Consider the following 26167-nt stretch of genomic DNA (forward strand, 5'->3'; position numbering starts at 1 on the left):
CACATATCTCTCTCTCTCTCTCTCTCTCTCTCTCTCTCTCTCTCTCTCTCTCTCTCTCTCTCTCTCTCTCTCTCTCTCTCTCTCTCTCTCTCTCTCTCTCTCTCTCTCTCTCTCTCTCTCTCTCTCTCTCTCTCTCTCTCTCTCTCTCTCTCTCTCTCTCTCTCTCTCAAACTCTCAAACTCTCTCAAACTCTCAAACTCTCTCAAACTCTCTCTCTCTCAAACTCTCCCTCAAACTCTCTCTCTCTCAAACTCTCTCTCTCTCTCAAACTCTCTCAAATAAATTTCGCGTACTCTGCTGGGAGCTGCAGTGGTGTGCTGGACTGCCGTTCGGGCGCAGCAGCGTGGCGTGCGGTGTAGTTGTTTAGCGAGGGAGAGGACGTGTGGGTTTTGGTATTTGAACGGGGACGGGGACGGCTGTGCATCCCTTGCTCGGTTACGCGTTCACGCCCTCACACGCCCTCACTCGCTCGCCCACTGAGGTGGGGGCGAGTCGAGCCGATACCATGCTGGTGGTGGGATTGATGAGTGGCACATCCTGTGATGGCATTGATGCAGCACTGGTGGATGTGCCGGCCGATCTGGCCCAGGGTCGACGTCCGGCCCCGGGTGCCGTCCGCTTGATCGCGCATACCACCGTTCCCTATGAATCAGACCTCCAGCGCCGTCTGCGGACGCTCAGCTCCGCTCAGGCCGCCGTCACGCTGGCCGAGATCTGCCGGCTCAACGTCATGCTTGGCCAAGCCTTTGCTGCCGCCGTCCACTCGTTGATGGATTCGCCGGCCACCAACCAGGCCGGCATCTCCCTGCGCGACGTGGACCTCATCGGTAGCCATGGACACACTGTATGCCACCTGCCGCCAGGCGCAGAAGGTTCCACCGCCCCTGAGGCTGTTGATGCTGCCAACACCATTTGTGGCACCATGCAACTTGGCGAGGCCGCGGTCGTGGCTCATGACACGGGATGCGTCGTCATTTCAGATTTTCGCACCCCCGACCTGGCGGCCGGTGGCCAAGGTGCCCCGCTCATCCCCTTTGTCGACCAACTCCTCCTGGCCGAGGCCGGCCGAGCCCGTGCCATCGTCAACATTGGAGGCATAGCCAACATCACGCTTCTGACCGCCAACGGCAGCGTTGTGGGCTTTGATACTGGCCCTGGCAACATGCTTGTCGACATGGCCGTGGCGCGCCTCATCTCCGCCGACCTTCGATACGACCCCGAAGGCTCCCTGGCACGGCAGGGTCAGATACAGACTGCTCTTCTCGAACGTCTCCTGCAACATCCCTTTTTGCAACGAACGGGCCCAAAGTCGACGGGCCGCGAAGACTTTGGTGCCTTATACCTCGATCAAATCCTCCGCGAGGATCTTGTTGGCACCCTGGCCCCGCATGACGTGCTAGCCACCCTAACTGAATTTACCGCCGTTACCATTGCCTCGGGCATTACCCTGGCCATCTCCAATGAAGAGAACGGCCAATCCCCACCAGCCTCGGGCTCTGATGCACTCCAAGTCCTCGTCGCCGGTGGAGGCGTGCACAACCTTTTTCTCATGGAGCGTCTGCAGCATCACCTACCCCATGCCACCGTTGCAAGCTACGAAGCCGGTTCGAAATGCTTATTTGTTTTTGTTTTTTGTTTCTTGCTTTTCCAAATTCTTGACTTCCTCCTCCTTGGCGACTTTGTGTGTTGCCTTTTGGCGCCTGTCCCCACTCTTGTTGAGACTCATTCATCAACTTGACTTCTGCTCTGTGTATTGTACGCATATCTTCTTTGGTGCCGCTGCATGGCACGCTCTAGTTACGGGCTTGAGTGCAGATGCCCGGGAGGCCGTTTGCTTTGCCCTGCTGGCTGTGCACGCTTATCACCGTGTCCCAAATACCCTTGCCAGCACTACGGGTGCATCATGCCCGACCATTGGCGGCAAGATCTCCTACCCCCCGCCTGCCCGCGTGGCACAGCACACCAGGTGCGCTCCGATTTAACATTGCATTTCCCCACGAGAAGCACAAGCCCCTTCCTTCCCCACGCTCATGGCAGATCTTTCTCTTTCTCTCTTTCTCTCTCTCTCTCTCTCTCTCTCTCTCTCCTCTCTCTCTCTCTCTCTCTCTCTCTCTCTCTCTCTCTCTCTCTCTCTCTCTCTCTCTCTCTCTCTCTCTCTCTCTCTCTCTCTCTCTCTCTCTCTCTCTCTCTCTCTCTCGTGCACCTGCGGTGCCATGCAGGCGGCGCTCCTCGCAGACTCGTCCCCGGGGTACCCCAGCCGCTGCCGGACCTCTTGCTGCACCTCGCACGATCTCGACAGCGGCGGCCCAGCCCCCCAACTGGACGGCGCCCAATCCCATGGCTCTCCCGCTAGGACCCGACAGCGAGCTTTCCCTACAAGGATCGCCTCAATTAGCCTACATGCTCACCTATGGCTCGTACATGAGCCCTCGTTCTAGCGTTCGTGGACCCGTTGTTCCAGGCCTTCCACCTGTATGTCAAGGCCCCAGTGCAGTCTGACCTCAACTCAATACTAATTGTTGACAGTGCACCAACCCGCGATTTGCTCTCACTTGCACGTTTATCGATAGGCACTGAACACGACTGTAGCACCACAGCGGGTGGCCACTACCCAGCCCTTGAATGCTGGTCTGGTAAGTAGGGCACCCTGTTTCTTGTTTCTTGTGGTTGTTGTGTGTGGAGTTTTATGTGGTTGTTTTTTCTTCCTGTTGGCTGTTGGTTTCCGTCTGCTTCCCAGGTCCTCAATTTGCATGTGTTTGCTGGCATGCCGCACCCACAGCGTACGACGCGTGGCACCAAGCCCAAGGTCATGTGCCGGGTCTGTGGACAATACGCCGTCAATCACCCATCGCAATGGTGCCCGATCCTGCAACGCCCACGGGGGAAAAAGGCCAAAGTCCAAACCCCTGCTCAAGGGCCCACCCCAGCCTCAGCAACCCAGCCTGGCCAAACCCAAGCCCAACAGCCCGCATCACAACCGCCCACCTCGACACAACCACCCCCGCCATCACAAAATGCTCTCAACTCGGCCGCCCGCGACCCCGTCAACCTGACCCCACCCGCTGCTCCCGACAAACCAATTTAACCCTTTCTTCTCGCAAAATGAAATGAAAACTCCCCCTCTTTTCTAAACAGCTTCGCTCTTGTCAACTTTTCAATGACTTTGTGACACAAAAACACCGCTCCATCAATAGCCTTCTTGATCGAATCGACGGCTCATGACCGTTACGGTTTTGGCGGGCTTGGTTTGTCGACAGTTTTTCATTTGGCTGTATTTTTTTTTTTTTTTCTGAATGCTTTCTCCTCATCTCTTGATTCACGTCGACCCGAGGCAGCAAGCAGCCTGCTCAACCTGCCCCAAAGCTCGTTCCGTTTGCTCCTGTGGTACCGACCTGTGTGGGTGTGAACAGAAATACCATCAACATGGCTTTCGGTGGTGAAGGTACGCTCATGTTCAAACTCTTGTATTCTCGTCTCATCCACGGAACACAATGGCAGCTCACACGTTGCTGGGATCATTTGCAGGTGGTTTCATGACCGACATGGGCGGCTTCAGCCAGTCCAGCCCTTCGGCAGCCCGCGTAGGTGCCTGCTTTCAGCCGTCGGCGGCTCCCCACCAAAGCACTTGGGTTACTTTTCACACTCATTGTCGTCGTGCCATGTGAACCCCCCCCTACAGACCCGTGTTGAAGGCTTGATGCCGGTCTCTGTTTGCCAGCTGCGCTCGGCCACCAAGAACGGCGAGCACTATCGTCTCAATAATCAGGACATCGACAAGGTGCGCTGTCTTGCCGGCTTGTGCCTTCGCACTTTCCTTTTGTTTTTCCTTCTTCTTTCACAAGCTCTTGACGTGTGCTCACTGTTGAAAATAGGTGATGATCGTCGGTGTCATTCGCAGCGTGGATGCAAGGGCAACTCGTGTCACCTACACCGTCGAAGACCACACTGGTGCGCGCGCCCTGCTGCAAAACATTTTCCTCGTGGATCATGCCGATTATTCATATTTGCTTGCCCCTCTCTGATGCGTCGCAATGTGCGCGCCATCTTCCACATACCTGTGCACATGTGAGCAGGTGCCATCTCAGCCACGCGGTGGTCTAGCAACGCCGGCGATGAGGAGGAATCCTCGGCTGCGCCCGATCTCTATCGGTAGGAACGAGCTTTTCCCGCTCGGCCCGGGATTGAAAGCGATTGCAGGAATTGTCACATGAGCACACCCAACCAACCAACCAAAGTTTCTCATTCTTGTGCTCATCTGGATGTGCTCCCTCTTAGCGAGAACGACTACGTGCAGGTCGTTGGACAGCTTCGCTCAGACAATGAGAACAACTTGCAACTCACGGCGTACAACATCTCCAAGCTGACCAACGGCAATCAGCTGACCCATCACCTCATCAGCATCGTTCATGCCCATCTCCGCCTGACCAAACCGCTGTCTATTGTGTGTCACCTGCTGCATCATCAAGCCAGGCGTTGCCGAATACCAGGCATCCCTTGCAACTTCTCACAACAATGCCTTTGTGTGCCTGTTGAAATAGGACGCCAACGCGCTGGCTGTGGCCCTGGGTACAACCTCCAACAATGCCAACGATGCCAACGGTACGCCCATCGATTTTTTAGTTGTGGCCGTAACTGGCAGTGGAGCGCATGGTGGGCTGGGCCGGTGCGTCAACTCAACGCTGCTCTCCATGCAACGAGTGCAGCCGTGAAGATCAAAACGGAGGACTACAGCGCTGGCAACAGCGCCATGATGACCGACTCGGACGTGTCTGGTCCCGATGGCAAGGTCTTGCAGGCGTTCCGCCACACGACAGAGGAGGCTGGCATGTCCATTGAAGCCGTCGTTGCCGTGACTGGGCTGCCCGAGTCCACCGTCAGGTCCGTGTCTTGACTGTCATCTGTGACTATCATCACATGAAGCGCTTGTCTTCTCCGGATATTCACGGCCCTTTTTTGCTTCCTTCCTTCTTTGTTTTCTTCCTTTTTGAAATAGGAGTGCCATCGACACATTGTCCTCAGAAGGTCAAATCTACTCAACCATTGACGACGAGCATTTCCTGGCGACTTAATTTTCTTTTTTTCTTCGCATTCCTATGGTTTCTTTTCCGAGCCAACCTCGCAGCAGGTGCTTTGTTTAGTTGGATTGGACCGAGTCGAGCCAAGATGAAGCATGAACGCTACGCGTTCTCCCTCCTTCTTCGCCTTGCTCAATGATTGTACACTCATTGTTGTTTCGTTTCCAAAGAATTCGCGTGTCGTGCCTTGTATGCGTATGTTCTGGCAATGTCACGCAAGCTTTCCCAACGCCTCGGGGCTCGCTGGTCGTCTTTTGTGTGGTGTGTGTGTAAGCTGTGGCCGGCGCACTGCCGGGCAGCATCCGAAAGAAAAGTTGAAATATCAATTATGCGTTGAGAATCATAAATAAGACTTGGCTAAATTTGATGAGCCAAGTTTGTGACACAAAGTTGTTCGGAAACTGAAAGGCCATTCTCTTCCCTCAACGCCCGGTCATCCACAAGCCACGAAGGAAGAGCACACACATGCATACGCACAAACAAAATCATGGGTAACACAATCAAGCTTTCTTCAAGTACTACATCTTTCTTTTCTCTCTGCCAGTCCAGCTCCGAAACCGAGCACTGAATGGTCGCCTACATGAGGGGACTGGATTGCAGCTCCCCAAGTGGTGTGCCTCGGCGTTGACCTTGCGGGGGCGTGGCCATGTGCTTCTCCGCCAGAAGACGACGAAAGTGAGGGGCCAGACCTGTACGGCTGTTCTCATCCACTACCAAGCTGGAAAAACAACAAATGTCGTGCATTGTGGTGAGGCAACTGGCCCTCAGTCACGCCTGGTCGCGAGCCCAAGCCCGGACAAGAGCATACCTATCCAAATCTGTAATGGCAACGCTAAAATCGCTTGTATCCTGAACATCCGGATGCAATTCCACGATATCGCCTGTGCACCACCGAGAACCACAAGGACAACCGTCAAGATTGGAACGTCACTCGGAAAAGCGTCCATTCGAGCTCGGTGTCGGTGTGGCTGATCATACCTTCCGCCACGAGGTCAGCCAAAACATCGTCATCCATGTGAGCGAAATTGACTCCGCTGGTGGGGGCATAGAGCGGCTGCTGTGGAATGCGATCACGTGGCTCCTCGTACAGCTGTAGCCACGTTGCAAAACATGAGCTGGTTGGCAGCGACTTGCCACACCTCAAACCCATGCACGCAAACCCATACATGACACATCGACCAAGGATGACGAACCGGATTAGGACTGTCTTGACCCAAGGTGCGCAAGGCTTTGCCAATGCCCAACCCCGGGGATTGCATCTTGGATGGTGTGGGTGCATCTTCAAGTTGCAGGCGGTTCAAGGCCACCATCTGATTGGGCACCATGGACAGGCGCCGACGCGAGGTGACACTGTAAACCACATCTTCTCGCGGCAAAGAGTCCTCCGACGGACAGTCGCTGAAGCGACGCGAGAAGCGACCGTTTGCCTGCATGCCTGGACCATCTGGGAACGAATGATGCCAAGTGTTGAGTTCAACTCTGAATGAGGGCCAGCTCGTCACATGCCAGAGTGCACTCAAGCACAATATTATGGCATCCCTGTGGGTCACGCCAAGAAAACCGGTCTGAGCGCAGAGCGAAAGCTTACCACGAATGATTGAAGGCTTCCGGTGAGGGTTGGGAGACTCGGCGTACACGTCCACTGGCACATTGGAGCTAACACCGCTAACATTGAGACTGTTTTCTAGCTCATGCTGGGCGGCATAGCACATGCTCAGGTCGGTGTGAACGTCTGGGAAGGCCATGGGTGGAGTGACGGTTGTAATGTCTTGGCTCTCGCGGCGACGACGACTGGACAGACGTTTCAGCATGTGACGCCACAGGCTAGATGGTTGGGACGGTTGGCTGAGCCGTTCAAGAAAAGAGGAAATCGTCAGGCAAATAAGTTGATGACACCACCAGGCATGACAAAGAGGAAAGAGAACTTCAAAAGGAAAGAAGCACAAGGTCGTGTTGAGCAACAAACCTAGACTGTTGCGGAACAGTTGAGGTGGCCTCGGGTCGAGAAGCCTCCTGCTGACAGGCCCCACAGCAGACATGCAACCAGTGAATGTAAGTGCAAGTCAGCTGGCCCTACCATTGCCCGACTAGCGTGAGCAATACTATTGGCCCTACCGCAGCAGACACCTCGATGTAGTCGCTCAAGTACATGCTTTTGAGGTCACAAAGCGTCTCGGCGTCGTTGTGATCGTTGCTCGAGGCGATATCAGCTGCACTCAAGCGCGACTGCATCCCCATACGGAAACAAGCACGAGGAGGTGCGATATTAGCGTAGGAGATGAGGCAGCATATCTCAGTTCCACTGGGTGGTGACGAAGAGAAAAGGGCTCTTGATGAGTGCATACAGACAAGCTTACGGTAAAGGCACCAAAAGAAGGGCGGACGTCGGGATCTGGGTGCCAGCACTCCATCATAAGGCGATAGGTGGCAACAGAGCAGCCCTAAGCCAGGTGCAGAAAAGACATTGGGACTTGTCAGGTGCAGCTCGCAGCCAACAATGCCTGCTGGGAGGGCACATGCTCCGGAACAGGGTGAAAAGTACCTCGGGGGCTGACATGCGATGGCCATTCTTGATCTGCTCAGCGACGTCGACGTCCGTCCTGTCAAAAAGCAAAAGCTGATGAGCGGGACAAAGTAAGCGCATGGGCCGCAACCTTGACGTTCACCCACCATTCCGCATCTGAGTAGGGTTGGGCACCATGAGACCAGCACTCCCAGAGCAGAATACCCAGTCCCCAGCTCATGGCTGGCGCGTGAGGCGCATTGCCTCGCAGCACTTCTACGGCAGTAGTGGCAACACCCAGATGCTTGGGGCGTTTCATGCCATCGTCGTGTGGGCCCGGCGGTTGAGCCAGGTAGCCAAAGCTAGAAATCTGTCCTCAAAACATGCCGCAAATCACACACAACAATTAATGAGCTAATACAGCAACCGGATGTCCGTGCCGTCAAGCATTGGAAGGCTTTCCCAAAGTTGTATGCCCATCGCACCTTGGCCGTGTTATCTTCGCAAATGACAACATTTTGTGCACAGATTGACTCGTGCACAACGCCGCTATTGAACAAAAACGTGAGCCCATGAACCACGTCTTGCATATAGCTCTTGAGCTGCAGATAGGGGATAGCCTAAGGCACAACAATGCAACGAAACGGAAAGCGTCAGCTCAGAAGCGATGGATTAGGCCGGTCAGAGCTCAAAAGACAGGCTTGAAGCTAACCTCATTTCGAAGCAAATGTTGCAGATTGCCAAACCCGGGTTGCTCCAAGACCATGGTCCACAAGGGCCCCTCGGTGACAATGCCCAACAGAGGAAGGATGTCTGTGACGGTGAAGAGAGACATGGAAACAAGACAGCAATGACGCGTCAAAACGGCAGGTTCCAGCCGTCAAAATTCGTAAGAGGTTCAGCTCTGGGGCCATTGACGCCACTGGCGGCACTTACTGTCGTGACGCATGCTGTTGAGCAAGTAGCTCTCGAGCAAAAAGTTGACGCGCACTAAAATAAAAGAGGCCAGAGATCAAGTCGGGCAGCGCATTTGTGGCAAGGAAAGGCATGGTGCCTAGCAGAGACTGCCCATCGAGGAGCCTAGCATCGGGAAAGGCAGTGCGCTCCAAACACAGCAACTTACTAGGGAGAACATCAGTCTGCTTCAGAACCTGCAGGAGGACTGGGGTGGGCGAGCCTGTTTTGGTAGAGGACATAAGTAGGCCGGTACGGCCCTCGAGGACGTTGCTGTGACATGCACCAAAAGCGACGCATCAGCAATCATCGATCCATGTTCTCAAGAGCCAAGTGCACCATCAAGAGGTGCCAGTCAAGTAGTACGTACCCTGATGCCACCTTTTTGCGGAACATGATGCGGCCCGGAGCAAACATGGAGGGTTCCTTAAACTGACGGCTCCCATCGAGCTCTTCGTACAGAGGATCCTCGCACACATCCTGCGTCCCTCCCAACCAAAGCCAATATGCATCGTGAGCTGTGTGCACACCGGCATTGTCTATCCATGCACCAAGAACCACCGTTGCCATGGGGCCTGGTTCATATGCACGTGAGAAATTTGGCTTGAGCCCGCACCTGGAAGCGATGGCGGGCAATAGTGTGACTAGCAGCCAGCAAGGGGGAGGTGGTAGTGCTTTGCTGCTCACTGCCCAGGCTCTTCCAATTTTGCGAGTTGCGATGAACCCTGCCAATGACACGACCCAAACCCAAAGCAGGCGTGCAAAGGTGATAAGAGTTTGAGGGTCGACTCGTGGCCGGCATTCGACACAAAAGCCAACTTACGAGCGGCGGCGCATCACGCAAACAACTGCCAGAATGAGGATGAGAAGCAGGGCTGCACCACCAATGACGGCATAGAGTTGATACTGGCCGAATCCACCGGCACTTCCACCTGCAAGCACAGCACTTCACCTTTGAGCTGCAACTTGGTCCGGCAACGGAAGGTGTGGGAGAGTAAAGGTTGAAAGGCTTGAAAACTTTATGGTGGCGTGACTTTACCTTCGTTGTCCGTGCTGCCGACGCCAACATCCAGGGGTGCAGTGGTGCTTGGTGCGCGGGTGGTAAACGCAGCAATGTGGAGTGTGGTCGTCACGGTCAGGTCGCCCGCCGCGTTGGTCAGTGTGGCCACGATAATGTATGTCCCCGGCGTCCAGTCGTCGGTGGCCAGGACGAGGTTTGTCTCGTTGACCAGCAGTTGCCCGTTTACCTAAATAAAAGAAAGGGGGGTAAGAAACAGGGCTGGAAGTGTCCGGCGAGTCCTTTAAACCGGCGTCGAGACCAACAGTTGATGTGCTTACCGTCCACGCGATGCTGTCAATTTCCGCCTCGGCGGAAACGTTGACAGTCAGATTGCCCGTGTTGAATTCGGTCTTGTTCTGCGCAAGTAAGTTCCGAGATGCCATGAGCCAAGGGCTGCAGCGGCGTGCACGTTCCAGCCATCCGCAACGTACCATCACAAGGGGCCATTGCTCCGTTAAGCGAGGGCGCAGGAGGACGGATACATTGACGGCTTGAGACAACGTAGAGCCGGCAGCATTGCTTATGTTGCACCAATACACACCCGCATCACTGGCTGTGACATTATTCACCGTGAAGATGGCTTCACTGCCATCAACGGGGACGCCGTCAAGCTAAGGGAGGGAATAGGCATGACATAAGGAGCACGCATGACGCACGATAATGCAAGCTGCAAAACCGGGCATTCCTGGCCCACGTACCGTCCAAGCATAGACAAAAGGAGCATCGCCCTCCATCACGTCGACTGCCAAGGTCAGGTTTCCACCCTCTAGCACTTGGGACTCGTGCAGGCGAAGATGGGCATCGGCTGGAGCTTGAAGCAGGGAAACATGGGCGTATTTGGACTTGACGACCCCGAGAGAGTTGTTGAGCTCAGCGTGATAAACGCCGGCATCCGATGCGCGCACATTGTAGAGAATGAGATCGGTGTGCTGTGCGCCAGCCACAATCGTGTTGTCATGAAACCACTGGACAGTGGGGTATGGAAGGCCATCCATCTCGACTGTGAGGATAATTGTGGCGCCAGGCACCACGCGAGTGGCATTGACTGGGTCAACAACCACCTTGGGCAAAGACAAAACGCGCACGTAGGCGATTTGGCTCTCGAGGCAGCCCAAAATGTTACAAACGCGGACGACGTAGCGCCCAGCATCCGCATCGGTGATGTCTGGTAGGTTGAGGCTGGCTTCGCGTGCCTGAGGAAGTGGTTCATCGTCGCGATACCACACATATGTAGGGGCAGGATGTGCTGAGACGTTGACTGTCAAGACTGCCGTTGAGCCCGGCACCGCCTCAGTCAGACGACTAGACATTGGACAAGCACCAGATCCAGCAGCACAAGATCAAGATGAAGAAGCAGAAAGAGATGAATGACATCAGCCAAAGCGATGAAGGTTATCGGAGAACTGCAATCGCGAGCGCAAGGGGCGTCGAAGCATGTGACTTACGCCGGCTGCACTACAAAGCGAGGCGTGTAGCGAACTGTGACAAAGGCGACAGAGGAAGTCTCGTTGGTTCCATCGGTATAGCGCACGAGCACCGTGTAACTAACAGCAGCGTGCCAGGGGGCACCCAGTGATTGTAGGACGCCCCAATGTGGGAGAGGATAAGGGGGCAAATGGGAAGGGAGGACGGGGATGAGAGATGTACGTACTTGCCAGCATCTTCGGGCTCGATCATGGAGAAAACCAGGGTGCGACCGCTGGTGCCAGAGAGGGCACGGCCGTTCAGCTGCCAGGTAAAGCTGGTCGTCGGTTTGGCGGGTGCGGAGAGGGTAAGCACGCCCTGTTCGTATTCGGGCAGCTCAAGAGAGGTCGGGGAAATTACCAGTGCCGCTTGAGCGCCGGCGCTGGATAACAGCACCAAACAAACGGCCAAGGCCCACGGAGCAAGCCCGAAGCTGCACATCGTGACCAGTGTCACGCAGTGTGGTTCAAGTGCAGCCGCAGCGCGATCAAGGCGACGTGCACGCGCGCTTTCAACAGCCCTTGACCGTTGTGTTTCCAAGTCCTCTAGCCAAAAATAAAAGCAAGCGTGCTTGCGTTTCTGTCGATAGACACACCGCCCCGATGTCTCGTCGCTCAAAATGCGAGAGAGAGAGAGAGAGAGAGAGAGAGAGAGTGTGTGTGTGTGTGTGTGTGTGTGTGTGTGTGTGTGTGTGTGTGTGTGTGTGTGTGTGTGTGTGTGTGTGTGTGTGCGTGTGTGTGTGTGTGTGTGCGTGTGTGTGTGTGTGTGTGTGTGTGTGTGTCGCATAAAAATTCTGTAGGCTTGGTTTTTAAAATTTGGCGGAAAAGATCACGACTCGATACTGCGTCGTGATGCTGTTTAGATGGGATTGTTAGAAGTATTTTACTTTACACAAGCTTTGGATATTGGGTATTGCTTACATGCATGCGTGGATGCGAAAACCTGACTTTCTCTGTCTCTCTCTCTCTCTCTCTCTCTCTCTCTCCCTCTCTCTCTTTTTCGCGCGCTCTGTCCGCGTGCCATTGCTGGCGGACACGAACATTCCAATCTTTCGCCTTGACTGCATAGCAAGGCTTCTTTTTTTCTTGTAAAACGATGCGCTGTGGTGGTGGGGCTGACTAGATCTTAAAGGCAACATTGCCCTCTAGCCGGACACCCCTAAAACTGGCGTGAACGAGTTGCTGGTCAGCCGCCGCCCTTTTCGGAATCAAGTGTGCACTTCCATCGCCACCTCACACCCGAAAACATCCACTCCTCTCGAAAGCTACCACCACGATTTCCGATTCACCCTCGCGTACCGTGCATTTGGCCATTCGACATAGGCCAGACCCAAACACACAGCTCGCCCCAGCCGGCTCCCAGCAGATCGCCGTTCTTCCTTTGGCTCAAACACAGAGTCGTGCCCACGCGACGTACGGCTCATCCACCCATGTCTTTGCGGTCATGCTGACCCGCACAGTCATCGTCAGCTAGGAAACCGCACATCAAGCAGGAGCTACCCACATAGCAGCGTCGGCGGGCGTAGCCCGGCCACGCTGTCATCGCACAAGAGCCTTTCCCCGGTTGGTCCGGGCTAATTGCTGGAAGCCAACAAAATGTTGGCCGCCTCGACCACAAGCAATGATATTGCTGCCCCAGCTCTGCAGCGCAAGAAGGTGAGCACACCAGAGGGTTTGTTGACAGAGAAAGAAGGCTTGCGCACTCCATCGACAGCAGTGCAAGGCATCGGGTTGGACCGAGCTCACACACCCAACGGGTGTTTGCTACCCATGCCTGGTTGCAGAAGCTTGGAGGATTGGCGCCCCAACGGTCCTCTGAATTGGCGCTTCTCAATTCCAAGGCCAAGGTGAGTCTGTCGCCCGCAAACAACTCGATTCGTGTCTTTGTTTGATTTCTTCCTTTTTTGCTTGAAGGGGGGGGAGCGTCCTTCCTTGCTAGCTAGGTTGTTTACATGAGCCCTCACACACACTCACTCTCATCAATCTATCTATCTATCACACTTGCCCAATGCACGTTTCCTCGACATAGGTGATTGAAGCTGCAGTTGATGAGCTCGGCAAGCGCATTTCCAAGTCAGTCACACTTTCACGCCGGAATCGCGCACAAACTGCCCACTCTCAAAATCAAATGTCATCTCAATAGGCTTAATCAGAATGTTCGACCGGGCGTTTCCGGCTTTCGTGCCGAGTTTGAGGTTAGGCTCTCCGCACTCTCATTCCCTCTCTTTGGCTGTGTCTTTGGTGAAGCGGACAGTGCACGCAAACACGCCAAGTATACACAAGGAGATCGTGCACACCTCCATCACAAGCAAAAAAAGTTGTTCACTCAGCAGTCCGCTCTCGTCACAGAAACTCGAGCAAGAAACCATGCGGCAGGCCGCGTCAGCCAAGTACAAGGCCGGATATGACAACATGGACAGCAACCGGTCTGCAAAGCGTCTATGGCGCGAAATCGATAGCTCCGTTGCGTTCTCAACACGGTGGTGTGCAACTTTGCTCATTGGATGGCCGCCTTCTTTGCGCGCGTGCAGCTACGAAGACATTCTACCGTTTGATCATAATCGCGTCAAGCTCAAGTGCAAGAATGACTACATCAATGCCTCGTACATCAAGAATCTCTTGACGGGTGCCCCTGACTTTATCGCCAGTCAGGTAAGTCATGCGCCAGGCCTATTCAAGTTTGCCTCTACAGCATGCCAAACCAGCATCCCGACACTTGATCTTCCTACCCTCATGCACCGGCGCCTTGTGACGTTGGAACACACCATCGGCAGGGACCCACGGTGCCCACCATCCGTAGCTTCTGGGAAATGATTGCACAGTACAAACTGTCCGTCATTGTAATGGTGACCAATGTGCTTGAGGGCGATTTGGTCAAGTGTGACCCCTGTACGAGATGAGCTACCCTGAATCTGCCACATTTCTGCTCTCCTTTGTCACATCACTGTGGGTCACTCTTGTTGCACTCTCGGACGCATAGATTGGCCCGAAATCGGACAAACCCTATCTTTTGGCAGCAATAGCGAGTAGGCTATCACGTGCCCACGGCATTACATCCCCACCTTGGTGACCAGGTTCATTGCTCATGCCAAACTTTTTTTTTTCATCTGGATACAAACCCACATAGGTTTGATGGCAGCCTCTCGGTTCAACAGCTTGATGCGTCCGATGGCGTGGCCTGGAGTCGCCGCACCTTTGCCCTGCACTACAACGATGAGCCAGAGCGGCGTATTACCCAATTTCATTACACGGACTGGCCTGACCAAGGCGTCCCTGCCAGCCCTCACTCCTTTGTCCAGTTTGTTCGCACCGTCATGACCTCTCAGCAACGTGCGCAAGCCTCTGTTGCCGCAGCCACGGTAAGGCCGCCCTGCGTCCAAGCTGTCAGTCGCAGAAACCTTTCTTCTTACTTTACCACTCTCCCTGGCCCAGCCACCGCTCCTGGTGCATTGTAGTGCTGGGGTCGGCCGAACCGGAACTTTCATCGGCACGTACGCCACCCTTTGCTCCCTGCACGGCATTCGCCGCGACAAACACAGGTCAGGCAGGATCGGAATCCAAACTATCGCTTTCTTTGCTTTGTTCTTTGTTATGCGTATGCTCAGCCAAGACGGGCCTTGCCTGACCTCTATCACCCTGCAATGCGCTGACGACATGCAAAATATAGCATTATGATTCCTCTTCTAGTGCGCGAGATGCGACGCCAGCGCATCTGTATGGTTCAGAGTCTGGCACAATATGAATTTCTCTACAAGAGCATCCTCATCGCCATTGATGAGGTGAGTGTGCATCTCCACCCCGCGTTTTCTCTCTCTCTCTCTCTCTCTCTCTCTCCCCCTTCCTTCCCCCCCCCCCTCCCGCTGTCGCACACACATGTCTTTGACAGCGCATTGTCCCGTCACGCTTTGGCAGTATATGCGATCCGCCCGAGGTATGCAGAATGCCAGCTCGGCGAGCCTTTTATCGCAGCCCTCCAAGCGCTTAAAGCGCCGAGAACTCAACTCCCAGCGCGGTGGCAAGCAGAACAGATCCAACAGCACTTCACGGTCAGAGGAATACGACAATTTGGTTGCCCTGTTGACCGAGCCACCGTTGGCCCTGCCGGCAGCCCTACACGGCATCATCAATCGAGCCGACCTTGAGGAGACAACAGCAGCCATCTTCAAACTTTATGGCTGTCAGGTCCGAGTCGCACATCTCTTGGTTGCCCCTGTCTGACTCTCATTGTTGCTCAGCAACCCCAACTTTACTTCCCCCACATCCACATTGCCCTCTTTTAAAAGCATTCGCACCATCCTGCACTGACTTTGCCTCGGCGCGAATGTCTCGATTGCGTTTACTTCGGTTTCAGGGACTTCTTTTGCCTTTTGCTTTCAAGCTGGCCGAATTTGATGTCCACGCCTGCGACTCGGAAAACCTGCTCTTCCGGCGTAACTCTCTCGGCAGCAAGCTATTAACGGCCACACTCAAGACCTATGGCCAAGGCTATCTGCGCAAGACGCTGCAGCCTGTGATCCAAAAAATGCTGGACACGCCTGATCTTTCATATGAGATCAACCCGGCTTACGTGAGTACTCGCCCCGAGTCATCTCTATCAACCAATGTGGATCCTTGCTCTACAGGTGCCCTCACCCAGCTGCACCCGGCTCTGACTACCGAGTAGATTGCCAAGGGAGAAAACTTGGGCCAAAACCGCAGCGCCTTGAAAAAACTGAGCGAGTTTGTCTTTGACGCAATTATCGACTCGCTAGCCCGAGTCCCGGTAGCCGTCACCCTGACGTGCCATGGTATCCACCGCGCGGCCACAAAGGCCTTTCCGGACAGTGGCAACTTGGCCGTGGGCAATTGCTTTTTTTTGCGTTTTCTTTCACCTGCGCTCGTCACACCCAAGGCCCACGGCATCATCACCGACGATCTTCCTCCCAAAGTCAGCCGAGGTCTCGTCCTCCTCTCCAAAGTTGTCCAAGCCGTGGCCTCGGGTCACTTCACGTCCTTCAAGGAAGAGTACATGACCTGCATGACCTCCTTTGTGACGGTGGCCTCCTCTCGCGGATTTGATTTCATCAAGCGCGTCTCTGCCCCACCTCAACCGTTGGATAGCCTGACCCTATCCAAGTTTGCCATGATCGGCATCAACCTTCCCATTATGTGTGGAGCACCACGCGATCAGTCCACCCTGGGCCGCCACAACGACGCCTGCGTGGTTCCCGGACTGTTGGACCGAGAGTTGCTCCTCATCAACAAGCTGCTGCACAAGCACCGCGATCGCTTGGTGCAGGAGCTGATGGAGGGCGGTGATGCCGACACGGCCGAGCGCTTGGTGGATGTGTTGGACAGCATTGGCCCACCCAGTGGCGTTGTCGTGCATCCGCCAGACATTTGGACGCCGCGCGTGTTCACCGGGGATCGTGGTTCGTGGAACGATGTCGTGTTTTCGGAAGATTTTGACACCGTGCCTCAATCCGAGACGTACTTGGACACGGGAACCAAGCGTGGTGTTGTGGTGCATGCCAACTGGGCACAGATGGACAAGGACTACCAGCCAACAGAGTACACCAGTGACTTTGTCCTGCGGGGCCCCGCATGGGCCGACCCCGACCTGCGCAAGACTTTTGCTGTCATTCCCTTCAACTCGTACGATGCTGCCTGTGAGGTGGACCGTCGCAGCTTTGGGCCGGCCTATAAGATTGTTGAGGGCATTCCCCGCAATCCGCTGCGGCGCACGGGTATCACCGGCCGGGGCGTGCTGGGCCGCTGGGGCCCCAACCATCTCTTGGAAGCCGTCGTCACGCGCTGGCTTCGAGCGCGACCCGGTCAAGCCGGCTACAGCCCCGGCGAAGGGGGAGATGTGCAAGTGGTTCGCCAAAACAACATGCCAGTCCTCCAAGTGCTGGTTCTGCGCGGCAAGGATGGCAAGACAAAACTTCCCACTTGCCTGCGCCATCCTCTGGACGCGCTTGTGCCGTTGGTTGAGGACTTTTTGGGCGTACAGCAACCTCATGTGCGCTGGGTCAGCGAGCCGGCCGAGGCCTTGAGCCTCGACGAGGCCTTTCAACACGTTGTCGTCCTGAGCAAGCGCTGCATCGAGGACGAACGCAACACAGACAATGCCTGGATTGAGATGACCTCGCTTGGTCTGCATTGTGATGGGGATGACCTGCCGTCCCAGAGCCAAAACACCCCTCAGGGCAAGCTGGAATGGGTCTCGCTCACGTCCGAACTCGAGATGGACCCCCGCATTATTGAGCTGCTGCGCATTGTGGCCACCATGCGCGGCGCCTACTTTCATGACCACATCCCGCGTCTAGTGCACAGCATCATGCAGCTGGTCGAACGGCGCGGCTTGATGTACGAGGGCATCTACCGCGTCAGTGGATCCCTGCCTCGTGTGGACAAGCTCAAGGCAGCAGCTCTTATGCAGGGACCCCATGTTTTGGAAGATGCCGAGATTCCCGAGCTGACTTCACTCCTCAAACTGGTGCTGAAGAGCATGAATCCACCGCTGCTAACATTTGCGGCTCATGCCGCCTTTTGTCGTGCGATTCGCTTACCTGAAGGGGAAACCCGCAATGAAGCGCTATCCGCTGCGCTGCGTGTGCTGCCCACCAAGAATTACCGCTTGCTCGACTCTCTGATGCGTCATTTACGCCGCGTGGTAGCCGAGTGCAGCAGCAACCGCATGAATCAGGAGAATATTGCGTTGGTATTTGGACCCACCATTGCGCGCTCCCCGCGCGGCCTACAGGGTGATCTCCAAGACAATGGTGCGCACATCCTGATAGCCAAGGCGCTGGTGCAGCTTCCGGCCGCCGTCTGGAGTGCCAACACCAACGTCAAGCGCGATTCTGTGCGCCCAGCCAAGCGAGCCGGTGAGGTGCGCCAGTTTCAGGAAGCTGCCCGCCCCACCTCCTCACTCATGCACATGGAGCAGGCAGAAACGCCTTCCATCAGCGCAACCGGGCTGGCCAATTCGATTCGCCGTAGCCGACGCAAACAAAACCGTAGCTCCATTGCTTCCATCGTGCGTGGCAAAAAGGGCTCTTTAGAGGCCATTGCACCTGCGGGCGTGCATCTGCCAACCGGCCTCATGGCTCGCATGAATGGTGGTCAATCACCATGCCACAACACGGCCAGACGCAGCGTTGTTCTACAGGACTTACAGAATATGGACGCAGAAACCGACGCTGACGGATTAGAAGACCCATACGCCAATCTAAACGACAGCGAGGATGAGGGCGACTACGCAGCAACAGAGGATGAGGCTGGCGTTGAAGGCATGGGCGCGTATGATTCCGAGGTGGGATCTGAGGACGACGATGAAGATGACGATGAGTTGGTAGCTGCGGCCAGTGGGCGTTTTGCAAACCTGCGACATTCAATTCGCCTTTCGCCCCACGCGGCCCCGGTGCTGACACTGGATGACACGGAAGAAATGCTTCAAAGTGGGCCCGAGCTGCTGGATCAACCCTGGTACCGACCTGCCGTGACCCGCGACGACATGGTTGGGCTGAAAACGTTAACGCCTGGCAGCTTTATCGTGTACCCTTCCAAAACAGATCCTGGAAACTTTTGTCTCAGTGCGTGGACGGGAGAACAGGTCTGGACTGGCCTGATCGTGGTCGGTGAGGACGGCGAATGCAGTCTAGAGAATACCGACGACGCCTTTGATGATGTCGTGGATCTCGTGGAGCACTACTCGGAGGACCCAACGCCATCAGGCCTATGCTTGCTGCTGCCAGCGGCAGAACCCGTCAGCCCCAAACCAGCCAGCTTGGCTAATCCCGACCCGCCATCTCTGGAGCAGTCGCGATCAGGCTCGCGCTCCGAACTTTTGCGTTCACCCTCGGTGGTTCGGCGCCGTGGTGGATCGGCGCGACGAACGCGCCCACAAACTTTTGTGGGCACCAACGAGGACGAAGACCTGCTATCACGAGGCATCTCAGCCGAGTCACTCGGGGCAAGTGTTGAGAGCGCTGATCCCTACATCGAAATCCTACCCCGCTCAAAGCAGCGCCAGACCGAGCAGCAGGAGGGTAAGTTGAGCAATGACTCTACTCACCGGCCGCCGATCGCACCCAAGCCCAAGGCAAAAACTAGCCCCAAGCCGCTCCCCCGGACGCTGACACCCCCGTCTCTGGAATCAAACCCACAACCTCAAGCGCCGGAAGAGGCAAACGAGGCTCAGAACGAGACTCAGAACGAGTTTGACAAAAAGGCCAACTACTACAAAGATGAGTTCTTTGGGCAGATTCTCAGCGAGAGCGAGGATGCGGCCACAAACGAGGGAACCGAGCAAGGCGAGGCCGAATTTGAGATTGGCTACGATGAATATGGAGGGTTTTACGATGAATATGGTGAGATTGGGAGTGAATTTGACTACAGCTATGGAAAGAAAGCAAAGTGAAACTACAACGGCTTCCGGCGCTAACTTTCTTTCCACTGTGCACGTATAGGCGGCTACTATGATGCTGAAGGCGGCTACACCGACGTGGCGGGCACGTATTACGAGCCGGGGACCTGGATTCATGAGGATGCGGCTGCAGAATACGACTGTCAGATGGAGGGCGCCGTCATGCTTGTCGGCGGTGGCCGTACGTTGACCTCAAGTGCCTACCTCAATGGATGCAGCGTTCAAGATTGGCCAATGTGAACTCACTGCTCAACTGTTCTGTATTTGTGTCTCACTTGCAAAACACAGAAAAGCGTCGGAAGAAAGCGCGGCGCGAAGAAAAGTGGCTCTACCTGACGTCAACAGTCCTATCGGTGCGAGGCGCGCCAGCAAAACTTTGCAATCTGAGAATGACACGCTCATCTCACACTCACGCCACTGGCCATCTTCCCGCTCCGTTGCATTTGCTGGCAGGTTTACGAGATGGATGACGAAGCCATGGTAAACCCGTTGTCAACGCTCGACATCCGGCCAAGCACAGAGTTTACTTTCCTGACCCCCGGCATTACAGCATGCACGCATAATCTGGTGGTGCACTTTGAGGTGCCGGACAGCACTGAGTTTGCACAATGGAAAGATGCCCTCATCAGTGTGCGCAAGGCTGCCACCAGCAGTGCATGAGTGCGTTTGCGTCGCTATGCTTGCCCTGTGGATAAGCAGGCACAATCAGGAGAGTAGCAGTCATGACGACCGGCAGCTTTGTAACTTGCTTTATTTGTGTCTGTTTCAATCTCTTCTGGCAGCTGCATTGACAGTTTGTTGTCTCTTGTTGGGAGAGTGTGGTTTGTTTTGCCGCTTGACACGGATGATCGTGCCGTGCACGAATTTGTTCTGTCAACACCAATTTTATATCATTGCTGGAATTACCTGTGATTGGCGTTCACGTGCAACATGCAAGGGAAAAGCCAAAGACGTTGATGGCCAGAGGCACTGTCTTGACTCTTTGGGCTCTTGGTTCACACGGTTCGTGACGTGGTTTGCCCAGGCTTCGTCCGCCAGGTCCGGGTCGCGGACGAGCGACCTGAGGCTCTGGTCGACTGCGTCGTTCGGGTGGGCGCCCGCGCCGGCGTTCAGCTGTCCTCGACGGCTCTGCTTGCGTGCGACTGCCTTGCGCATGGCGTCCACGACCCGACCTAGTTGCCCCGTCACAAGCCAACGGAGACGATCGTGAAACATATTGCGCAGGTCAATCGTAGACAGTGCGGTCGAGGGAGCAGCCAACAACATGCTAGGCAAGGCCAAAATCAAAGCCCAGCACATCTCTCGCTCTTCAGCGGTATAGTCCGAGTGGACGGCAGACCAATACAGCTGGCTCAGGGTGGCAGCCATCAGCTTGGTCTCGGTGGCGTTGGATGGGTAGCGGCTGCGCTGCATCAGTGGATGCCGGGCGAGCTTGAGCAGCTCACAGACACTGACGCGAGACCCTACACACTGTTGGGGCCAAGCGCCACGCATAATCTCAAGCAGGTCGTGTCCAGCCGCATGAAACAACGCCTCGGTCGCTCGCTTCAGATTGGCACCACATCGGGAGCGGTGTTGACTGATACCAGCAGCTTCAAAGAAGAGGTGACACTTGTTGCACTGGGCGACCAATTTGGCCTCCATCACCTGCTGGTCCTTGCGCAGAAGATAATATTCAGAGGTCGGTGGTGGCCAATAAAAAGGCAATTTTGGGGTATTTTAGACAATTTTTTTTTTTTTTTTTTTTTTTGCAGTTCAACTTGCAAGAAAAATTCTTGACCTCAGCTTCCGCAAGACATTGGAATCAGACTCTGGCGCTTCGGGTACTTTCTAATACTGTGATGACCCAGATGCTTAAGGCTTTGCCCTGGAAGTCGCTACACAGGCACGGCTACCCAATAGAAGTCATCATTATCTGACAAGGCGCGCCGATGCGACCCAGATTTTTTACGCATACGTGGTGGGAACATACGCGCTTGATGAAGAAATCGGCTTTCTAAAATGAGTCAGCACGATGTGTGTCCCGGTGTGTCCCGTCCAAACCTTAGCAACACAGGCTGGTGTTTAAAAGACGCATCCAAGTTTCTCACGTCTTGCCTGCCCCCATTCACTTCAGGCGTAAAAAGCAAAGTTCGATTGAACAAGGAGGTTGCGACCAACAAGGCAAGAACGAATGCCACGGCTACAAAACAGGCTTTTCTGAGGACACGCTAGAGCAGTTACACTTCACAAGCGATCTGCTGTCTATCGGAATCGCTATGCACTGGTGCTAGCTGTAAGATACAAGATAAAGGTAACTCAAAAACCGCTCTGATCACCCCTCACACTAGAGCAAAGGAACGACAACTGGCGACGCAAGACTCAGTCACGAAGATCAAAGAGACAAATTTCCTGCTTGGTAAGAAGGCTGCGCAATGCGTTGGCCTTGAACGGATGAACGGCCAGGTGCTGCTCGAACTGCAAGCGGAGGCTCTGCAACAGCAAAAGCAAAAGCAAAAGCAAACAAACAAAACACGGTCAATCCGTGAGCATCACGTTGCTACTGGCAAATGCGATAACGTTGCAAACACGGGCCCATTCGGTCTGGCCTTTGCATAAACAAACCTTGAGGTCAACGGCCGTGTTATTGATGAGCTCGTGGAAAAATCGCTGCCAGAGCGGCTGTACCCACGCAGCTTTAAAGGGTGTGGCCGGCATGAAGCCATCCTCAGTCAAGGCCAAGCTCATCTCGGTGCCATAGAGCAGCCAATGCATGGTGTTGGCGAGGCCGAGATAGTCCAGGTCCAGGCCAAGTGCAGGGCGGCGTAGTTGCTTCTGCAAAGCCGAGAAGAACGGCACCAAACTTCGCACTTGGTTCTCGTCCACGGTCGAGAAGGCAGCCGTGAAATTGGCCAGGAGCAGGCCTCGGTCAGCCCAGCCGTTGGAACCATCGGCACGCCACTCCTTTTGCCAGCCGTCTTCATCCTCAGCGTCGTTGCGAAGATAGATGTTCGAGGGCTGAAGCGAGCCGTGCACCACGCCTGCACCATGCATGCCTTCGACCGCTCGTAACAGCTCGACGGCATAGTAGATCGCGAGGGTCTCGTCCAGACCGGCTGGCGAGTTGGCAGCTAGCTGCACAACATCTTGCAGCGTGCCTTCGTCGGAGGCACGGCAACACAAGACGAGTCCGTCAGCAAACTGGAAAGCTCGCTCCGTCACACCATAGCACAAAGACAATCGACGATCCTGTTCCACGTGCGACAGGAGGCGGCGTGTCACGACGGCCTCATAGCTTGACTGTGTCTGCTTCAAGAGGTGGTAGGTATAAACCTCATCGTCGTCCTCGTCGTCAAAGCCAGCCGTATCAGCCGCATGAGGCGGTACTTCGCGTGCGAGAAAACTCTGCAGGCCCTCGGCCTCGGCAGCAATAGGACGGACGACCTTGAGCGTCTTGCCGCGCAGCAAGGTCTTGAGGACCTGGTTGAGGCCAAGGCGGGGGCAAGGGGCCGGCAGTTGCTGGCACCAGGGCGAAGAGGCCCAGTCAGCATGTCGGTTCTCCACGAGCGCCTGCTTGAATGCGAGTGGCAGAGGGTGCTCGGGTGCACCACGCTCGTGATTGGATGTAAAGGAGCTGGAGGTCGAGGTTTCCTGGCTAGCCTCCACGATGGGACTCAGGTGATGATCGTCCATCTCAGCGAGGTGGAGACCGTGTTGGCGCGCCAGCATGGTCTGGTGGGGTAGATCGGTTCCCACATCACCATGTTCGGCCGGAATGGGCGTGGCGCAAGGCAGGGCCAGCTCGGCTGCAGCATTGGGCCGCACGAATGGCGTCGAGTGAGTGATGGATTCGGTGCTTGGGGCCGCTACCGTGATGTTGTGGTGGTCGTGAGCATCGTTTTCACCATCATCGTCAGCGTTTGCCTCCGTGCCGTCGTCATTGTACACCATGAAGGGGGTGGTGGAGAAAGACTTGAGCTCGCCCAGAACGCTACGGGGCTCATTGTGTTGGGCACCTTGCTCCTCGGAGGCGCCGAGTGGGAAGGCATTCTCGTCAGCAAAGCGCTCGGTCAAAGTCGCGGCTGGTGCAGCATTTTCGTCGCAGAAGATTTGGAAGCCACCAGCTGCTGGTGCAGCAGCTGTCTGAACGGGAGATTCCGTTGCGGGGGTGTCAGTGTTGCCCTCAAGCGGTGCACCAAACATGGCCATGATGTCAGCCATAGCGGCCTTGGTATTGATGGTGGGGGAGGGGCAGTTCTCAGCAGCAGCGCTCGCTTCAGTTTCTTCGGATCGAGTGGCCGGCGTGGCTTGGAGGCTGGCCGAATTGAAGTCAAGCTGCTTGGTAACGGTGTGGTCCTCTCGGTCCAGCGTGGCGTCGGTCGGTTGATCGCGGAGTACGCCCAGAGCACGGCGTGGGCGCAATGCACCTCGTTCTGTGCTGATGGACTCCTCTGTTTGCTCAAGGATAGTCGACATGTTTTGGGCCGGCGCGGGCGCTTGCTCGGCATGCGGCGGCAAAGGCAGGCTGGCATCGGCAAGGGAAGATTCGACATCCCCAGCATCCTCCTCCATGTCGACATCTGCTGTAGCCTCTTCATCGTGGTACACTGGTGCAGAGGGGACGGGCAGCATGTCCCAGCTGAGTTGGTTGGCCTGTAGCCACATGTTGGCACGTAGCTCTTCAAAAGTGCAGTCCTCCTCGGCCATTGGAGGAAAGATGGCTGCGGCATCATAGGCCAGAACAACACCCTCCTCCTGGGCACTCTGGGCACGTCGACGTTGAAGTTCAACAAAAGGGTTAGCTTCCAGAGCTGCCAGGTCTTTCTTGGGCTTGAGAGCATTCTTCATGGCCTTGCTTTGCTTGCGCGGGGGCGAGCCACGCTGGCCAGCTTCCACAGGGTCTGCCAAAACGGCCAAAGAGGGGCCCGCACCACCGGCTCCGCGCACCATGCTCTTGGCACCTTGCAAGCCACGATCCGTCCAGATACCAGCCGCCTGAAAAGCATTGAAATTACAAGGCACCCAAGGTTGCGTCAGCTCTCGTTGGCACCAATGACAGGGGCAGCGTTTCAAAACCATCGGGGTGAATAACACACCAGACTATTCTCCTTGCGAGTCACGCTTTGGACAGGCATCTGGCGCCATCCTTGCTCAGCAGAAACTTGAGCTCCAGCCGGCGCCGATCTAAATTATTTTTCACGTTTTTGTGGCAAGGGAATGAGGTCTGGTGTCAACGTTGGGCTGGGTTCAGGGGTCAGGATTGGGCATAGGATCTAATCGGTATGGACGTACCCGTTATCGGAGAAGATCTGCAGGCTCCCAGTGTTGTTGCTGGCGGGTGCTGCAGAAGCTCCACCCAGGCCTCGGGTGCTGTAGACAAAGCATTGATGGTATATGAGACGAGGAGACAAGTTGGTGTGCAAGCAGAAGGCTGTGGAAGCAGCAGACGTGCAAGGTCAAGATGGGTCTTTACGCACTGTCCAGAGAGAGCTGTGACTCGGTTGCTTGCAACGTGACCATGCTTGTTGGCCCGTAGATCACCAAGATGTTGTCGTTGGCTACACAAAGATGCGAATGTGGAGTGGTCAAACTTTGGCATTGCGACGAGATACTGGTAGAGCATTATCGAATGGGACAGGTTGAGCGAGCTACGGGTGAACTGACCTCAGGTCTTCTTCGGGCTGATCGCGGCCAAGCAGGGTGGCGCGTGTCGCTGTGTCCTCGATGCGCAAAGCGCATTCCATTTGCTTTTGACGCAGGAGCTCAGCGCTTTCATCATCAGTCATAAAAGGTAAGCCTTGGTCAAAGACGGCCAGAGCTTCCTCAGGACGTTCCAAAGACTCGAGGATGCGCGCATAGTTCTGCCGCAAGAAAAGGCGAGGTGAGGCGAGGTGAGGTGAGGCGAGGCAAGACGGCAGGCCATGTGATGAGCTGGCAACCATTTGAGAGGGGCTGGCACAAGGGCTTTTGAGCCTGAACCTACATTCCAAAAGAGGACAGTAGCGACGCCGATGCGTTTGCTGCGCATAAACTTGATCATGTCGCGAGGATCCTCCACCACGTCGGCATACTGGAAGCAAATGTCAATGTAGCGTGGATCATCATGGTACTCGAGCAAGGTTGCAAATTTGCGCACGCAGCGCTCAAGCACGCTGGTGCGATTCACTTTAACGTCGCCAAGAGCGGCATGTTCCTCAGTCCACTTGAGATAGCTGCGTGCGCAGAGCCGAGGCCAGAGCATTGGTCAAGGCACCGTGTGTGCAAGAGCGATGGAGATCACTAAGGTGGCCCATGAGACGATGAGCACAGGTTTCGTCTCACCTAATCCATGGTTGCAGAGGATCATCGCCGGTGCCTGCATTGATTTCCGCCTCAAAGCGCCTAATCCGTCGACAGAGCCAGCGACAGGAGCAACCAGCCAGGTTGGGGAGTCAGGAGCGACACAGGCAAGGATGGATGGCGCGAAAAGCAGGAGCTATTACACGCATATGCATGAGGCTCAGCGATCTGGACGTCACACTGATCACTGAGGCACGCACGCTTTTTCGTTCTCGAGCCAAGTGTGACTCGAGGATCTGTCTTGGGCTTGCAGCAGTTGGGCAGCGCGATAGCCCTTGCGCAGGGGTTGCGCATTCTCCTTGATGTTCTCCCACTCGCTCGTGTTCAAGGCCATGCTGGCAGTTTCAGAAGCAAACAATCCAGCTCGCTACCACACACCCACCC

General features: G+C 55.4%; 6 protein-coding genes across 6 annotated transcripts; 3 read left to right on the forward strand and 3 right to left on the reverse strand.

Annotated features, from left to right (window-relative positions):
* Positions 1-505: 505 nt before the first annotated feature.
* On the forward strand, positions 506-5329 carry MONBRDRAFT_36751 (uncharacterized protein; the record flags this gene model as incomplete). Its single annotated transcript, XM_001744898.1, has 9 exons — positions 506-1604; positions 1798-1966; positions 2220-2472; positions 2571-2633; positions 3680-3778; positions 3873-3948; positions 4074-4149; positions 4276-4878; positions 4994-5329. The coding sequence occupies 9 exons, from the start codon at positions 506-508 to the stop codon at positions 5067-5069; spliced, it is 2514 nt and encodes an 837-aa protein (XP_001744950.1). The 3' UTR covers positions 5070-5329.
* Positions 5330-5383: 54 nt separating this feature from the next.
* MONBRDRAFT_36752 (uncharacterized protein) lies at positions 5384-7278 on the reverse strand. Its single transcript, XM_001745069.1, has 7 exons — positions 7191-7278; positions 7042-7091; positions 6664-6920; positions 6269-6519; positions 6054-6165; positions 5884-5956; positions 5384-5793 (listed from the first exon to the last, which is right to left on the reverse strand). The coding sequence occupies exons 1-7, from the start codon at positions 7224-7226 to the stop codon at positions 5652-5654; spliced, it is 921 nt and encodes a 306-aa protein (XP_001745121.1). The 5' UTR covers positions 7227-7278; the 3' UTR covers positions 5384-5651.
* Positions 7279-14267: 6989 nt separating this feature from the next.
* Positions 14268-14541, forward strand: MONBRDRAFT_2986 (uncharacterized protein; the record flags this gene model as incomplete). Its single annotated transcript, XM_001744899.1, has 2 exons — positions 14268-14399; positions 14488-14541. Coding segments are annotated over 2 exons (186 nt in total), but the record flags the coding sequence as incomplete, so codon positions are not given.
* Positions 14542-17323: 2782 nt separating this feature from the next.
* On the forward strand, positions 17324-17788 carry MONBRDRAFT_16490 (uncharacterized protein; the record flags this gene model as incomplete). The annotated part of the gene is made up of 1 exon (XM_001744900.1): positions 17324-17788. A coding segment is annotated over one exon (465 nt), but the record flags the coding sequence as incomplete, so codon positions are not given.
* A 2302-nt stretch (positions 17789-20090) lies between these two features.
* MONBRDRAFT_7537 (uncharacterized protein) lies at positions 20091-21109 on the reverse strand (the record flags this gene model as incomplete). Its single annotated transcript, XM_001745070.1, has 2 exons — positions 20091-20150; positions 20372-21109. 2 exons carry the CDS (start codon positions 21107-21109, stop codon positions 20091-20093), a joined length of 798 nt encoding a protein of 265 aa, XP_001745122.1.
* A 497-nt stretch (positions 21110-21606) lies between these two features.
* On the reverse strand, positions 21607-26117 carry MONBRDRAFT_32082 (uncharacterized protein; the record flags this gene model as incomplete). Its single annotated transcript, XM_001745071.1, has 9 exons — positions 21607-21937; positions 22070-24439; positions 24541-24628; positions 24737-24814; positions 24922-25002; positions 25109-25305; positions 25428-25656; positions 25766-25825; positions 25984-26117. 9 exons carry the CDS (start codon positions 26115-26117, stop codon positions 21827-21829), a joined length of 3348 nt encoding a protein of 1115 aa, XP_001745123.1. The 3' UTR covers positions 21607-21826.
* Positions 26118-26167: the final 50 nt, after the last annotated feature.

The sequence above is a fragment of the Monosiga brevicollis genome, genomic scaffold (assembly GCF_000002865.3).
Source record: "Monosiga brevicollis MX1 MONBRscaffold_7 genomic scaffold, whole genome shotgun sequence".
Lineage (NCBI taxonomy): Eukaryota > Choanoflagellata > Craspedida > Salpingoecidae > Monosiga > Monosiga brevicollis.